The 14,550-nt window shown below is 46.9% G+C and overlaps 6 protein-coding genes and 1 long non-coding RNA gene across 8 annotated transcripts; 3 read left to right on the top strand and 4 right to left on the bottom strand.

Moving 5' to 3' along the window:
• The first annotated feature begins 157 nt into the window (after positions 1-157).
• LOC9648892 lies at positions 158-2,244 on the top strand. Its single transcript, XR_002990378.1, has 8 exons — positions 158-233; positions 300-370; positions 446-813; positions 868-1,032; positions 1,087-1,387; positions 1,437-1,631; positions 1,682-1,862; positions 1,912-2,244. It is a non-coding gene; the product is annotated as an uncharacterized LOC9648892 (long non-coding RNA).
• LOC9648891 (protein YLS3) lies at positions 2,207-3,047 on the bottom strand. Its single transcript, XM_002986276.2, has 3 exons — positions 2,705-3,047; positions 2,527-2,640; positions 2,207-2,473 (listed from the first exon to the last, which is right to left on the bottom strand). Exons 1-3 carry the CDS (start codon positions 3,039-3,041, stop codon positions 2,367-2,369), a joined length of 558 nt encoding a protein of 185 aa, XP_002986322.2. The 5' UTR covers positions 3,042-3,047; the 3' UTR covers positions 2,207-2,366.
• Positions 3,048-3,065: 18 nt separating this feature from the next.
• Positions 3,066-4,551, bottom strand: LOC9649810 (putative uncharacterized protein YDL057W). 2 transcript variants are annotated; one of them, XM_024660292.1, is made up of 7 exons: positions 4,239-4,551; positions 4,085-4,167; positions 3,911-4,032; positions 3,690-3,854; positions 3,544-3,631; positions 3,274-3,475; positions 3,066-3,205 (listed from the first exon to the last, which is right to left on the bottom strand). In XM_024660292.1, exons 1-6 carry the CDS (start codon positions 4,512-4,514, stop codon positions 3,277-3,279), a joined length of 933 nt encoding a protein of 310 aa, XP_024516060.1. In that variant the 5' UTR covers positions 4,515-4,551; the 3' UTR covers positions 3,066-3,205; positions 3,274-3,276. The 2 variants fall into 2 exon arrangements, with proteins under 2 accessions (XP_024516060.1, XP_002986321.2); XM_002986275.2 differs by having other exon boundaries at positions 3,066-3,208; positions 4,239-4,549.
• On the top strand, positions 4,504-5,153 carry LOC9648890 (ubiquitin). Its single transcript, XM_002986370.2, has 4 exons — positions 4,504-4,552; positions 4,611-4,796; positions 4,867-4,909; positions 4,980-5,153. The coding sequence occupies exons 1-4, from the start codon at positions 4,550-4,552 to the stop codon at positions 5,051-5,053; spliced, it is 306 nt and encodes a 101-aa protein (XP_002986416.2). The 5' UTR covers positions 4,504-4,549; the 3' UTR covers positions 5,054-5,153.
• Positions 5,154-5,201: 48 nt separating this feature from the next.
• LOC112340974 (pentatricopeptide repeat-containing protein At1g10910, chloroplastic-like) lies at positions 5,202-7,959 on the top strand. The gene is made up of 9 exons (XM_024660290.1): positions 5,202-5,744; positions 5,812-5,896; positions 5,953-6,213; positions 6,270-6,572; positions 6,628-6,732; positions 6,779-6,878; positions 6,940-7,262; positions 7,326-7,616; positions 7,693-7,959. The coding sequence occupies exons 1-9, from the start codon at positions 5,233-5,235 to the stop codon at positions 7,867-7,869; spliced, it is 2,157 nt and encodes a 718-aa protein (XP_024516058.1). The 5' UTR covers positions 5,202-5,232; the 3' UTR covers positions 7,870-7,959.
• A 138-nt stretch (positions 7,960-8,097) lies between these two features.
• LOC9648889 (nuclear pore complex protein NUP107) lies at positions 8,098-12,731 on the bottom strand. The gene is made up of 25 exons (XM_024660288.1): positions 12,535-12,731; positions 12,320-12,482; positions 12,193-12,268; positions 12,074-12,143; positions 11,907-12,022; positions 11,835-11,857; positions 11,655-11,780; positions 11,448-11,603; positions 11,305-11,397; positions 11,090-11,245; positions 10,944-11,042; positions 10,729-10,895; positions 10,618-10,675; positions 10,482-10,570; positions 10,305-10,436; positions 10,130-10,252; positions 9,983-10,078; positions 9,742-9,924; positions 9,517-9,691; positions 9,321-9,456; positions 9,078-9,274; positions 8,882-9,023; positions 8,666-8,823; positions 8,489-8,605; positions 8,098-8,430 (listed from the first exon to the last, which is right to left on the bottom strand). Exons 1-25 carry the CDS (start codon positions 12,663-12,665, stop codon positions 8,332-8,334), a joined length of 3,081 nt encoding a protein of 1,026 aa, XP_024516056.1. The 5' UTR covers positions 12,666-12,731; the 3' UTR covers positions 8,098-8,331.
• On the bottom strand, positions 12,690-14,543 carry LOC112340959 (pentatricopeptide repeat-containing protein At4g02750-like). The gene has a single exon (XM_024660249.1). It carries the CDS (start codon positions 14,541-14,543, stop codon positions 12,690-12,692), a length of 1,854 nt encoding a protein of 617 aa, XP_024516017.1.
• Positions 14,544-14,550: the final 7 nt, after the last annotated feature.

Below are 14,550 nucleotides of genomic sequence, written 5' to 3'. Positions count from 1 at the left end.
ACACATTAGCTAGGCTTTGTCCCCCAGTTCTTACACAATGGGTGATTTTTAAAGGATTTCTAAGGCTTGCTCGATCATAGCGTACTCCACTCTACAATAATAAGATAGCGTGATGACGTTGACAGGGTTGTTTCTACATTACAATGGTAAAGATAGAGAAAGGTGAAAAGGTTTAGGGTATCCCTTTCGATATGGAGGAGAAGAGCGATGGCGCTCGGCGACAATGATGCTTTGTAAGTGGCAATGCGGAGGATTTTCTCGTAGATTTATCGTTCCAGTGATTGAGAGCGTTGTTTCAGGCCGCTGGGATTCGACATGCGTGGTGCATTGAACAAGAGCGGCTATGGCGATTCAGCGATTCGATTTGGATGTAGGTGTTGGTTTTTCAAGGAAAATCCTTGCCTTGTTCACGATCGAGACGCTCATCCTTCTTTGATTTCTACAGAGAACTTCCGACCAGATAAATGCTCGACGCGTCCGATCTCGTTCGTTTTCCTGTCAATGAAGCAGTAAAGTTTGAGACGCTTGCATCTCATGTTCTCACAAGTGGTCTTTGGACCACATTGAGAAGTCCCAGGTACTTTAAGTAGCATTACTTCACAGCATTGGTTTCCAAGGTGGAAGAAATTCTTGGGAGGTCCAAAGAAGCCACGTTGAGTTCTACACTAAATCTGAGTGCTGGAAGCCGGGTTTGCGTAGCTGGATGGTTTTTCGTTTAAGCTCGCTAGCAGCAGCGTCGAGAATTTGGAACGAACTCTCGCTGGTGATATATGTCGGTATCAGATGTTTGAGGAGGTGTTGCAGTGCATTAAGGTATGCTTTCTTTCACTATGAATACTTCACTTTACCGACTTTGTGGACTGTCAGGGGCTCTGGACGGATGGAGCAGATGTTGAAACTCGTAGTGTTTCATTGCAAATCCGAACGATGTTTGCTTATTTGAATAACTCTCAAGTGAAAGCCGTATCGAGTACGGTTGCGGCACTTGAGGCGAACGGAGAGCCTTACGTGGGCTAATACAAGGACCACCGGGTACGGGTGTTGTTAGCTGTTTTACTCTCGGTGTTCTAAAATTCGGGAAGGCAGGTATTAATTTGGTGCTCCCACCGATGCTGGAAGTTAGTTCACGCTTTGTGAAGGTGAACGGCAGCTCCTGAACTACTATTTGACAGGCATGGTAGATTCTCGCGACGTTTTCTAGACTTCGTGCGGAGGAGTTTGATAACCTCGGACACGAACTACTTGGGACTATTGAGCTTTTTATACAATGATCTGCCGAGAATCGAAAATGCTATTACGAAGCTTACAGGACTTATCAGCACCAATGCCGGGTCGTTTTTGGTCCCACAAAAGTAACCAACTGTTACCTCCTACTGTAATCAGCAAGGTATGCTTTGTGCATTGATATCGTGTTATAAAAGCTTGGGTCTCCGCAGAGTCACAGAATGCTAGATATAGTGGGCTGTTCCAGAGACTCCACGGCCATCTACAGGTTCTCGAACTATAGTTTTACCTGCGGAAAGTTCAAGATGGCCCGAATGTCATCTTGAGTTCTGCCATACAAGTTCACAGCGATAGGCAAACGAGGGAACTCTTTAAATCCTGCCGAAGTCTTTCCAAAGTGAAAAGAGGTACGAATCTTCTTGTAAGCTGGTTGACGTTCTAATGCGAGCTTTTACAGAAACTACTGCAATCTTGAGGTTGGAATAATCTCACATATAAAAGTCAAGTACATGCATAAATGCTCGCCTAGATTTCCTTTTCAGAGGCTGAAACTGTGGACGAAATGGATATAGTGATTTATCCATTGTGCTTTTTGGAAGATTATCGACGTCTGAAAGTCGCGATAACTCGAGCAAAAGGTACTACATTCCGGTTTACGTATACCGGTCTTAAACTGTTCCTAAGCAGGCGGACGTCGGCCCTGCGGTGCTCCAGAGCTTACGTCTTTTGCTTCGTCCCGGATCCTCCATTTTGGACTTACTTCCACGGGTGTTTGAAAGCGTTGATGGCTTGCTCTCAAGGAAGACTTGCCACGGGTCATGACTTTAACGGAAGATCCTTTCGTGATAAGCAGTGCTACTGCTGAACGACGACGGCAGCGAGCAGACAAAGAGCTCGGGTTTCCTGTTTCAGCAGAAAACGATGGAAAACCTGGGAAGAACATCTGTATTATATCAAAGACAGGATGGTCGAACAAGTAGGATTTGATCGAGTGGTAAGAAACTAGTTTTATTTCGACGATTTAGCATTTCTACACTCTAACATGTTTGTGTTTGAAGAAAAGCAATAGTGCCTGCGTAGAGTAGAGCTCTTGGGGGATTGTTCTTTCATCAGAACAGAAACGAAAAAAAAATAGACCTTCTCTACGCTACGTACGTGAGGATCGCTGGTAGAACGAGTGCTACTGCCAGATGATAAAGCTTTGGGATCGTCATGGAGGTGGAGGATGGTGTAGGCGCTGGGGGAGCGTCTGCAAAGCAAAAGCCTTGAGGAAGAAAAGAAGGAAAACTAGAGGGACTTTACCTCCTCCTGGAATCATCGGTGGCATTCCTGGCATCCATGGCATCGGCGGCATCTCACCTCCCGGTACCATTCCTGGCATTGGTGCCATTCCAGTCCCTGGAAATCCTGGAAAGCCTGCGAGAAGAGAAAGCAAAAAAAAAAACTTTGTCAAAGAGCTTACTTGTGTTTCCACACTTACCATCACACTTGTGGACGTCCGCCTTGAGATTACAGAGCGCTGGGAGCTGCAAAGCAACAGTAGCGTTGATGTTTGGATCGTTTCTCTGCGCAGCGTCCGCGGCAACATAGCACAGGCAGATGGGATCGTCCTTCAAAAGCTCCGCGATCGCACTGCAGCACTGAGGAGTGGGAGGACTCCCGCTTCCCTTCACCGCTGGCATGCATGGAAGCAACGCGATTATGTCCGGAGCGCATTGCTTGGCATAGTCTGGAGCTTGAGCCACCTCCTCGGCCGCGGTCACTGCAGAAAGAAACGTTACGATCGCTGTGACAATCACCAGGCCTGTGACTTCCATCTCTGGGAAATGAAATGAAGATGGTCGGTCTCAAAGCTTCGGATCTTATTACCGCGGTAAAGGACAGCGTCGTCACCTTGGACGGTCCGTCACAATGCCGGTTTTCTCTATGCTGAGAACATATAGGATGAAATTATAATACGCGTGAAGGAACCAGCTCGCTCCTACTGGCAAGAAGGAAAAAAACAGTGAATTAGTTTGTAAGATCTGCAAAGATGGCTACGACTACTACCTTTTACATCAAGGCCCGGCCCTGGCAGCTTTCACCTTGGACGAACTCCAGCACGGTTTGTTTTAGTTCCGAGTGATGAGAACTATAACCGTGATCAGCTCCCTCCACGATTCTGAGAGTGTGATTTGGTACGTGCTTGTCAAACTCGTATGCATCTTCCACGGTCACAACCTCGTCCTCCGAGCCATGTATCGTTAGCACTCTGTGAAGCGGTGGAAGCCAAAAGATTAAAACCAAAGAAAGGAAGAACGAAGGCAAACTTTTGAGTACCTGCAGTTGCTTGGGATTTTTCCCACCTCGCCAAACATATCGATGGAGAGTCTTTGCATAAGGTTCTCCTTTGTGACATTGAAGTCGCCTGAAAAAAGCAATACATAGATGAAACCATGCATTTTGATAGTTCGAGGAGATCTTACCTTGTTTATCTCTAACGGTGACGAAACCTTCACGATCCAGGCGCCCCATAAAGTCACTTCCAAGCCGTGACTTGAGGCCTCTCTTGAGCAAACCACGTCCACTGCAATTCACGACGAGAGGAACATCGCCATACTTGGAAGAATATAGCAACACCGCATTGCCACCTACACGGCCAAGATCATCAAAACTCGAGAGCCAAAAGAGAGAGAAACACACACACCTTTGCTGTGACCGATTATACAATTCACGAGCCGGGTATGAGCCCTCCAGTGAAGAACCACAGCACGAAGATCTTCTACTTCTTGCCAGTATCCTCCATAAGAAAACTCACCCTCGCTTTCCCTGTGACGAAGAACAAACAATCTCGTGAAAAATCTCATTGCAATCGGCTCACCCATTGCCAGAAAAATCGAATCGGTACGTGCTTAAGCCGGCTTCCGCTAGAGCATTGGCTAGAACAACCAAACCAGTAGACTCCTGAGATAAAAAGAGGCCAAAAGAGGCCAATCTCTCGCTCTTGTGAAGAAGCAATCGAATCGAAAGCATACCTTGCTCGATCGCAGTCCATGGCAGAGAATGCAGAGGTCTGGAGATCCAGTATCATCCAAAATACCTACGAGCTTCTTGCCCTGGAAGTTGGGAACCACCACTCGCGATTTGCGAGAAGAGAGCCCCGATTCGACTGCTGGAGTTGCCATTGCGACGGTGGCGCCAAGGATCCGGCGATCGGCTGCGCGGTGGAGTGGAAAAGCTCCCGGGGCGCTAGCAAAAGATCCCTTGTTAAGCAGGCTAGCATTCATCGTGTTTAGGGTTCTTAGTCTCATTCTTGAGAAGGCGGCGATTCGCGAAGCCGCGCGCCATGGTAAGATTTCCTCTCGAAATCTCGCTCTCTTGCGATCGGATTTCTTTGCTTCTTCCAGTCGATGTTCATCCGAGTGAAGCGCAAGAAGACGACTTACTTCCTGCATTGCGATCCTTCCGAGACCGTGCTGGAGATCAAGCAGAAGCTACAGGCACTGAGCGAGAACCATGTCGATGATCAGCGCCTCATCTTGATCGCCAACAAGCTCGTGCTGGAGGATCACAAAACTCTCGCTGATCAGAAGGTTCGCTTGCAAATATTTCCCTCCCTTGTAGAATTTCGATCCAAATTTCTCCGTGATTTCTCTTAACCAGGTGGAGAACGATGCGATCGTTGCGATGACTCTCAAGATTCGTGGTAAGAAACTAAGCTAGTTTTTTTTTTCCTTTCTTCTTTTCTTTCTCACGAGAATCGCTGCTGTGTTTAGAAACTGGTGATTGGGAGGAAGTCGCGATTGACAAGCCCGGCGAGCATCCAAAGCCAGACACCGATGCGAGCTGAAAAAAGCAAAGCAACTGTATAGTTCTTCCTCACTCATCAGGTCACCACTCGAGGTTTTTGTAAATCTCTTTCAATTGGAAGCTTTGAGGTTCTTGGTATATACGCTGGCTTTCGTCTGCTCTGTTCCTAGGGGTTTCTAATCCTCTGTAATGCAGTGATTCTTAAGAGTAGAGGAGACAATGGTACTCCTGCTGCTGCCTGGAGCAGCAGCAGTGCTTCAGTCGTGCTGCTCGCAGCTCCAGTTTCAATCCAGGTATCCATTCACTTCCCAGAGTCAGAGAGAAGTTTCGTTTTTGGGAGGTCTAGGACAGTGGGAAGGAACAGGATGTAGAACTAGTTCTAGTGGTAGTAGTAGTAGTAGCAGGGTCTCGTGCTCCGAAGGATTTGTGAATGGAACAGAGGTACCGGTTGGGACTCTTAGTGTGGATAATGACAATGGCGGTGATAGGAATTCATTGGTAGCTGAGGAGCAGTGCTCTAGCTCTCCAGGGGCCGAGAAAGATAATCCTTGGTTAGAATTGACGAAGGCTAAACCGGGTACTGAGGTGAGGAAGAGTACGAATACTCTGAGCAGTGCTTTCAAGAAGTTTTTGTTCGTCACTGGGGACTCGAAGCAGCCAAAGTGGGCGGATAGGCGAACTGCGGTGCTCGTCGTTCAGAATGCCAGCAATTTGGACTCCGCGCTAACGAGGTACATACAGATCCTTTTTGTTTTCATTTGCAAAGCAAAAATGCTAACACTTCGAAATGGATAGCAGAGTGGGTGATAAACTGGAGGTTTCGGATTTAAATCTGCTGTTGCGGAGATTTGGAAACCACGGACGTTGGGACGATGCTTGCGAAGTAACTATTCTTTCCTCTTTACCTTTCTTTCTCCCTTGCTTAAACGTTTCATGTAGTTGTTCGAGTGGATGGAGAAGGCAGGCAAGTGTTCTGGGGCTTCGTATTCCACTTTCATCATCTTGCTTGGTAAAGTGGGAAGGACCCAGAAGGCCTTATACGTATACAATTCTCTGAGCGAAGAGCTTAAGCTGAATCCTTTTATTGCCAACTCCATCTTAAGTACGCTTGTCAACAACTGGAAGGTCACAAGGGCTTTCAGGTTGTTTCGCAAGATGAAGGAATCGGGATTTCATCCAGACAGCATTACATATTCCACGGTAAGCTAATTTAGCTGTGTTCTCCGTTGCTCATCATCCTACATTTTATTTTTCAGATATTTTGCGCCTGTTTGAAGATCCACAATGGTTATGAAAGGTCTCAAGAATTACTCGAGGAGATGAAAGCCAGGGGACTGAAGCCTGATGCCTACGCATACGGCTCGCTGTTGCGCGTCTACTGTGCTACTGAAATGGAAGACAAGGCCAAGGCGCTCGTGGAAGAGATGCGGTCTGAAGGTGTAACATTGACGCTGTACCACTACAGCTACCTTATCAACCTCTACGCACGCAAGAGAAAGCCAGCAGAGGCGGAGAAGATTTTTGCAGCTATCAAAGAGTCGGGTCTAGAACCAAACGAGGTACGCATGTTCGATTCGATGGTTCATGTCATGCATACTTCCCTCTATTTTACAGATTGTTTATCGCTCGCTGCTTAACGTTTACGGTCGTAGCGGTCTTCTCGAGAAAGCTAGAAAGACAATTGCTGAAATTCAAGCTTCAGGAATGCACCCTGACATGGTATGTATTCTGCAAAACTTTTTATTACCTTCTCATCATCCTGCAGATTATGTACTCGTGTGTGATGGATGCGTACGTCAGTTTGGGGAAAGTATACGAGGCTCACGAGATCCTTGTTGACATGAGTCGTAAAGGAGTTAGGCCAGGTAAGTTCTAGTTTCTTTGTTTTGGACAGAACAATTGTTTCAAGATCTGTGCTTATTCCAGGTGGTAACGCGTATAGTATATTGATATGGGGCTACGGAAGCATTGGCGACTTGGACATGGTGGACAAACTGGCCGCCGAGAGCCAGACTAGACGGAAAGGCAAACAAGACGTGAGACTCTTTAACTCGCTCTTAAAAGCGTACTCCAAACTCCAGCATGACGATGGCATCACAAACACACTGGAGAAAATGGACGACGAAGGGATAATGCCGAACAAAGGCAGCTTCAACATCTTGATTGAGCACCTTTGCGAGAGAAGAATGTTCGGCCTGGCGTTACGAACGTACAGGGACATGAAAAACAGGGGTCTCAGACCAAATGCCGTAAGCTCGTCAGCTTCTGTGCTTTGAAAACTCTCACACACTTTTCTTTTGTGGCTTGCTCAGGGAACGTATTCGAGGCTCTTGTCCGGGCTGACGAACGCGGCGCACCTAGAACAGGATCGTCCTCAGTCACACCTCTCGGAAATCCTCTCAGCAGCCGAGCACCGACACGAAAAAGGCGTCGATCTGCTGTCCGAGGCCTACAGGATTTTCAAAGAGATGCAAACTTCGGAGGTTTACTGCCATGAGCCAGCACTGGAGCAATTCATAGAGGCCAACGCGGTAGCCAAGAACTGGCCAGTGGCCGTGGAGGCACTCGGCGAGATGAGGAAAGCTCGCCTCAAACCCAGCAAGGTTTGTATCAATGCGTTTGTTCTTGTTTGTTGAAGTTCGGTAGTTTCGTGATCTTTTTGCTCTCTCTCCTGTGTAGGTGCTCCTGGAATTCCTCTTGTCTAAAGCGGCGGAGGACAAACACTATGGAGCGATGAGCGAATTGCTGAGGCATGTCAAATCTCAGGGCTGCGCTCTAAATCCCGAGCTTTTGGAGATGGTGAAGCAGAAATTTGTGGAGCTGGATCAAGTAAAAGGAGTTCTTGACAACTTGTAAGAAAAATGAGAAGCACAATTGTATTGTATTGTATGTTCTGATTTAGACCTTGCAGCATAAGAGAGAGTCTATGACATTTCGACTTTATAATTCTTTTCTAGAAAAGGTGTCTGGGCTGATGCTGAAAACTTCCAGTCAAGTGTACGCTTTCATAATTTTGTAAGCCGAGTTTCTGGGATCTGGCTTCTAGTAAGATTTCGCAAGTAACTAAAATACTTTTGAGATAAAAACTTTTGTTAAGACATGTTTTCTTTTTATTTCAAATTTTACTTTTTACTTCTCGATGCTGATAATTAAATCAGCCTCTGCAAATTTGACTGGACATGATAACATGTCGATTTAGTTTCAGTAAATACTGCATGACGCTGAACAGGTCGACGGTTTCAACCGCATTCCTGCAGAGAAGTACACTTCTCGAAAAAACGGGCTCAAGAATACTTTCCCATCTCCCCAAGAGCTGCGTTACTCATGCAGCATATCCTCGGCCTCTGAAACCCGTGGCTCGTCTTCTCCAGCCTCCATTCTCCGCAAAACAATCTCCCGTTCTAGCAACAAAAACTCCTGCACATTGTACAAAGCTTCCCTGTAATGTAATCTGTTTGGACAAATGCGATAATACCTCTAGCTGACTGCCGCTAAACAGTCCCTGAAGAGCTCCTGACGCAACCAGTTGTATTAGATCGTCCTCAGGATCATCACTAGCTGCCATTTCAGAGACCGGAAGCCAGGCACGAATCTGAAACAAGTTCCAGGATGAGCACGATGGGCAAGGAATTGCAAATTAAATTTGACGCACCTGCATGCATCGTAGCACAAGTTCTGGAAGGCAGCAACGACGGCAAATACCCCGCGCCACGAATGGAGCATCCCGGCGTACACCATCCGAGTGAATAGAAAACGCATCCATTCGAAGAACTTCTATCGCAACACCAGGATGGAAATGTGGAAGTTCTCCTGCAATGAAAGAAAAAAACAAGGAAATAAATCCTGATGGCCAGTTTGAAAAGTAAACCTTTAATGCCAGCAGCCATGATTGCTGACAGAAATCCACCATCACTTGATACAAGTGATTCAATGCCTTCCCCTTCAAGAGCCGCACATTTGAGCTCTATGTCCAGTAACATATTGTTCTGAGGATTGACAGCCACATTCACCTGTTTCACTCGAGTCGTAAGATTACAGACACACGAGATAAGAGTTCTTTTTACCGTCAAGTTACGTTGACTGGAAGCCAGCTCTCCCATGCACAAATACAATGCGCTGTTCAGAGCAGTGCAAACTGTAGGGTCTGGAACAAAGTAAGGATCCGATGGTCTCGATAAAACGACAGTGGCAAAAAGTTCCACGGATTCGAAGGCTTCATCGTTAATGACTTCAGATCCCAGAAGCCACTTTCCTTCGCTATCTGGAAACAAAAATGTGAGAACAACATAGGCTGAAGGATAACTTACTGTGAAGAAAAGCAGTGGCTGTGTCAAGGGCTTGTCTCGCAGTAGCAAAAGACTTTGCTCTTTCTTCGGGTGAACTGAAGTTCTCAATTGTTGATAGCCAGCTTCGATAATGTGCGTCGCAAGAAAAGTATTCTTGCTGAAAGAACAACTTTTATACATACCAGGAAAGAAAAAAAAAAGCCAGGCAGCAGCGTACCCAATCAAGAAACTCTTGGTAGTTTTCTTTTGTGTCGTAGTTCTCGTGCAGAAGTACAGAATCTGCTTCTTCTTTTAATGGTGCCGCAAGATGTCCAAAAAGTGCTTGCGAGCCTTCCGGAATCTCAACACTACGCCATAGTGACGTTAGTGAGATCTCTCGCAACAAAATGTTACTGCACATGACAGGAAAATCAATAGCAGTATTCAAATATCACACATATACCTGTGCTGTAAAGCAAGAGCAAGTAACTCTATCCTCATTAGCTCTGAATCTGGTAGACCTGCTCGAGGAGTAAAGCACATCCATTGCACAGAATGTCCTTTCTGTAAGTTTTCCACCCTCTCCGAGTCTTCAGCTTTCACATTACTAACGGATGGTTTGAGTTCACGCGACTTATCCAAGAAACTATAAAGTAGCAGATAGTTAGACTGGTGAGCAATATTTACAAAAAGAGTCAGATTACCTCTTACATATAGCCGACACGGATCCCTTTTTTCCGTCATCGTAGAATGGCAGATATTCCATTGCTGAGGAGAACAATTTACGTTTTACCATCTCGCTGATGAAAATGCAGGTCAGATTGAATTTAACAAACAGATAAACCACTTACCTGTCATTCTGCCGTAGCTCCATCATATGCACGTAAAGGTCCACGCACAAGTGCGGGGCTAGATGAGAGGCATAAGGGCCAACGAGCTCTTCCTTCTGTTGCGTGAACAGAAAAATCACGTACCTAAAAGAATAACAACCATAAACAAGTAAACGGAAGTGAAAATCGATCATACGTGTTCAGGATTAAATCTCCAACCAATTCAAGCCTGTCAGCGTATTGCTCCTTCAATCCTTCCGGAAGAATCGACCGCAGCACCAGAACCAGATGTGCGGCGAAACGGATCATTTGAGGATGCCCGTGTGGCCTAAGAGAAACTCAGCTTAACGCAAAATGATCAAAGCGTACGTACTTGATGTTAGAACTGTCGTCTCGACTGGGAAGAATCCACGTTTTCAGCATTTCCAGTAACGCTGCTATATCAGAGACCACAACGTGCATCTGTACAACGCAAAATCAATTACAACGTAAAGTAACAAGAAACTTGCCTGTATAAGTCGATGTTGTTCCTTACAGCTCCGTCTCACACTTTCACTAACCAGATTACTGAGAGACACATAAAAGGTCAGCACGGATTCATGATAAGACAAGATGTGTACCCAGAGTACAGCTTTTGAAACAAGTTGATAAAATCACGAGGTTGCTGCTCAACAACAGGGTCGGGCCAAGTGGAAGATGAATCGATCGTGCTTGAAGGATGTCGGTCAGAAAGCTCCAACTCGATTTGAGTATCTAGCCAAGACCTCACAAGAGCCCAAAATGCCGACTGCAAAAACACGATGGCTTGCTTCAGATTAGAAACACAGCACAATACCTCCCAGTCGGCGCAAACAGGTAACATATGGTTTACATTGCCACACTGAGCAGCAAAAACGGCACTCTCATATCTCCCCCCTTCACTTGACGCTATTTTCTGAAACACCTTGTTAGAAAACACGAACACAAGCTCAAAGTCCATACCTCGGAAGCACAAAAACAAGCCCATTTCCAAAGCTTCCTTTGGCGTCCAAGTCCTCCATCAAGCTCTATAGCTTCTAAAGCTCGCTCGTTGAATGCATTTTGCATTGTAGATGAGTAACCAGTCAAGCAGCCACCTAGGCTTGCAGCTCTCCACGCCTGAGAATGAAAAATAGCTGTAATTAATTCAATAAATAAGCGCATGGTTTTTGCTTCACCTGTCCAGACGTGCGGCACAGGTCCTGCGCTTCTGTGATTCTTCCAGCTCGGATGAGCTTCCACACATCTTCTAAAAGACCATCTTCCAGTTTCTGCGATAAATACGATATACGCAAGAAGAGGACCCGTAAGAACGAAGTACCTGATCTTCGGGATGCAACTGTAAGCCTTCTCGAGTTGGAGCATCAGGATCCAAATGTCGAACATAGTGAGTTCCAATATTTTTCTTGATTGCACGTTTTGTTTGATCCCACAGGCCTAACTTTTGAGTGTATGATCCCGCATACCATCCCTTCCTCTGTAACGATAAGGTCTGTAGACACGCATATACTCCATAGAAGAGCTTTACCTTCTTTTCTAAATCCAATTCCTTGGACGCCAGACTCTCGAGCCACTGAACAAGACGAAGACATGTTTGAGCAGTCTCATCGTTTCTTACAAACTCGGACGCGACTTGGGCTGATGTGCTTGCTTTCTGCCATAAAAAATATGTTTATCAGGTGAAACCAGAAGACATGCATACAAATACCTGATTGTCTTCCATGCTATCCTCTAAGAAACAATAAAGTCAGTCCCGTTGAAACGTAATAAGCGATGTTACCTTTTCCATACAAATGCCACAGAAGTGCCCATGATGAAGCCTCGGAATGTAGCAATTGAGCCTTCTGACGTAGAACCCTGTCTTCTACAGCTCGATGCTTCTCAGCTGCCTCGTCTCTGTAAAGAAAAAGCTGCTAACTTCCAGTCGTTTTCAGCAAGTTGTTTCACCTGACTGCCTCCGCTAGGTCCCGGCAAATGTCTTCAAACTCGCTCAAGAGCTCGGAAAGAGACGTGAAGCCTGTCAAAGAAAAACATAAGTGTATGACTAGAAAACAAAAGTGGTGAACCGTGTAGCCATGTATCCACGCCAGAAGCAAAGCGCTCAAATGAATCTTCTCCAGCGTCAGATGGCTGATCTGGTTCCTAGAGACCAATGCGGGTGAGAAGAGAGAAGAGTAGCAGCAAGAACCACACCTCTTTGACATGTTTGATTCGTGGTACAGCAACCGGGGACTCTTGCTTGTCCATCACTGGCTCTTCGGGAAAGCTAGGAAGCTCTGGCTCGGGACGCCGCTCCACTTTGGCTGGAATTTGCAAGTCTTTGGCAAGCTGCGACGTGCTTGGAAGATGCCGCGTCCTGTGCCATTGCTGCATTTCACCAGCATTCTCACAGGAAGAGAAACACATACCTGTATCGCCGAAATTTCTGCCTCTCCTTGCCAATCTCCCAGCGATCAATGTCGTCAAACGAGAAATCCTCGTCCATGGCGTCGTCGCCACCGTGCCAGTGCAACGCCGCTGGCGCTGGAGAGCCTTCCATTCTTCCCTCCTCTTCTCTAAAACCCTAAATCCCGAGAACCCTATAATTCGCGATGTGGACATACGCCGCTCCCTCCCCCTGGCAGGAATCGAGAGCCCCAGCGCCGCGATGATCCACATTCTTTGAGCTGGAATACGATCGCAGCAAGCACATCCAATCGAAGGAATCTGGCTCAAAGGGCATGCTCCGGATCATCTCCTCGATCTCCTCAGCGGCGCCGCCACGGCTGAGAAGATCGATCAGGCACGAGTAGTGCTGCTTCGTCGCCCTCATCCCATAATCCACGCTCATGCTCGCGAAGCACGCCTTCCCGGCGCTCGTCATGCCCGAGTGACTGCTCGCGATCAAATAGCAGAGGAAACAGCCCGGATCCACGGCATCGATCGTTCTTGCGGCGTCGAAGAGATCAAACACAGCGCTGGAGTGGCCGCCGTGCGCGTAGCCGGCGAGGAGCGCGCCCCAGGAGACAATGTCGCGCTCTGGCATTCGATCAAACAAAACCCTAGCCTGGCGCAAATGCCCCTTTTGGGCATATGAAGAGAGAAGAGAGTTCCAAGAGATTAAATCTCGCCATGGCATTTGAAAGAAAATTTGGACGGCTCGACGGAGCTCGCCGGACTGGGCATATCCGGCCAGCAAAGAATTCCACGTCACAAGATTCTTCTCTGGCATGAAATCAAAGACTTGCTCAGCTAGAAGAATATACCCGGCTTGGGCATATTCGCCAACAAGAGTGTTCCACGATACCACATTGTGCTCTGGCATTGTCTCGAGAATCATTTTGGTGTGCTCCAATTGCCCATTGCGAGCATATGCCGACAACATAGCGTTCCATGTAAAGAGATTCCGCTGTGGAACATTCTCGAACATGGCTTCCGCTTCTTCCAGATGCCCTGACTGGGCATATGCGTCCAGCATGGCAGTGCAAGCCACCACATTGTGCTGTGGCATATTCTGAAACGTTCGCTTTGCCTCTAAAAATGCGCTGGCGTCCACGTAAGCTGCCAGCATGGCACTCCACGACACAACGTTTCTCTGTGGCATATTCGCAAACAATGCCTTTGCCAATGATAAAAGCCCGGTTTTGGCATATGCTGCCAGCATTGCCGTCCACGACACTAAGCTATGCTCCGGCATAAAATCGAATATTTCCTTGGCTTTGCTAAGATTCTTCCCTTGTAAGAATGCCGTCAAAAGAGCCGTCCAGGCAATCAAGTTCCACAGCGGCATAGCGTCGAAGAGATTCTTTGCGTCCTCCAGATTCCCGTTTTGGGCATAAGCATCGATCATGGCCGTCCAGGTTATCAAGTTCCTTTCCGGAATTTGCTGGAAGATGGACGTCGCAGATGCGAGATTTCCAGAATTGGCATAGCAGTCTAGCATCGTCGTCCAAGATACAAGGTCCACCACTGGCATTCGCGCGAAAGAAATCTCCGCCAACTCCAAGTACCCATTCTGGGCAAATGTTAACAAGAGAGTATTCCACGAAACCATGTCTCGCTTTGTCATGCTATGAAAGAGTTTTTGGGCTTTGATCACGTCTTGGTTTTGGGCATAGGCCGATAGCATGATATTTTGCGTGACGAGAGATATCTCCTGGATTCGATCGAAGAATTCCTCCGCTTCGTCAACTTGGGCATTTCGAGTGAGCGCGCACAACATAAAATCCCACGAGAAGTTATCCTTGTGGTCGATGCTATCGAAAACTTCTCTCGCGTCTTCCACGCTCCCGCATTTCCCATACATCTCAATGAGCTTGTTGTGCATGAAAACATCGCTCCTTTGGAGCGTGGGCCGGATCGCGGCATGGATTTCTCTCGCGCGAGACAATACCCTGCACGATTCCACGAGACGGAGGCTAGAGTTTCGATCATTCATCTAAAAG

Source organism: Selaginella moellendorffii, unplaced genomic scaffold, assembly GCF_000143415.4.
Source record: "Selaginella moellendorffii unplaced genomic scaffold, v1.0 SELMOscaffold_73, whole genome shotgun sequence".
Taxonomy (NCBI): domain Eukaryota; kingdom Viridiplantae; phylum Streptophyta; class Lycopodiopsida; order Selaginellales; family Selaginellaceae; genus Selaginella; species Selaginella moellendorffii.
The sequence above is the reverse complement of the archived record's forward strand: the minus strand, read 5'-3'. Positions and strand labels throughout refer to the sequence as shown.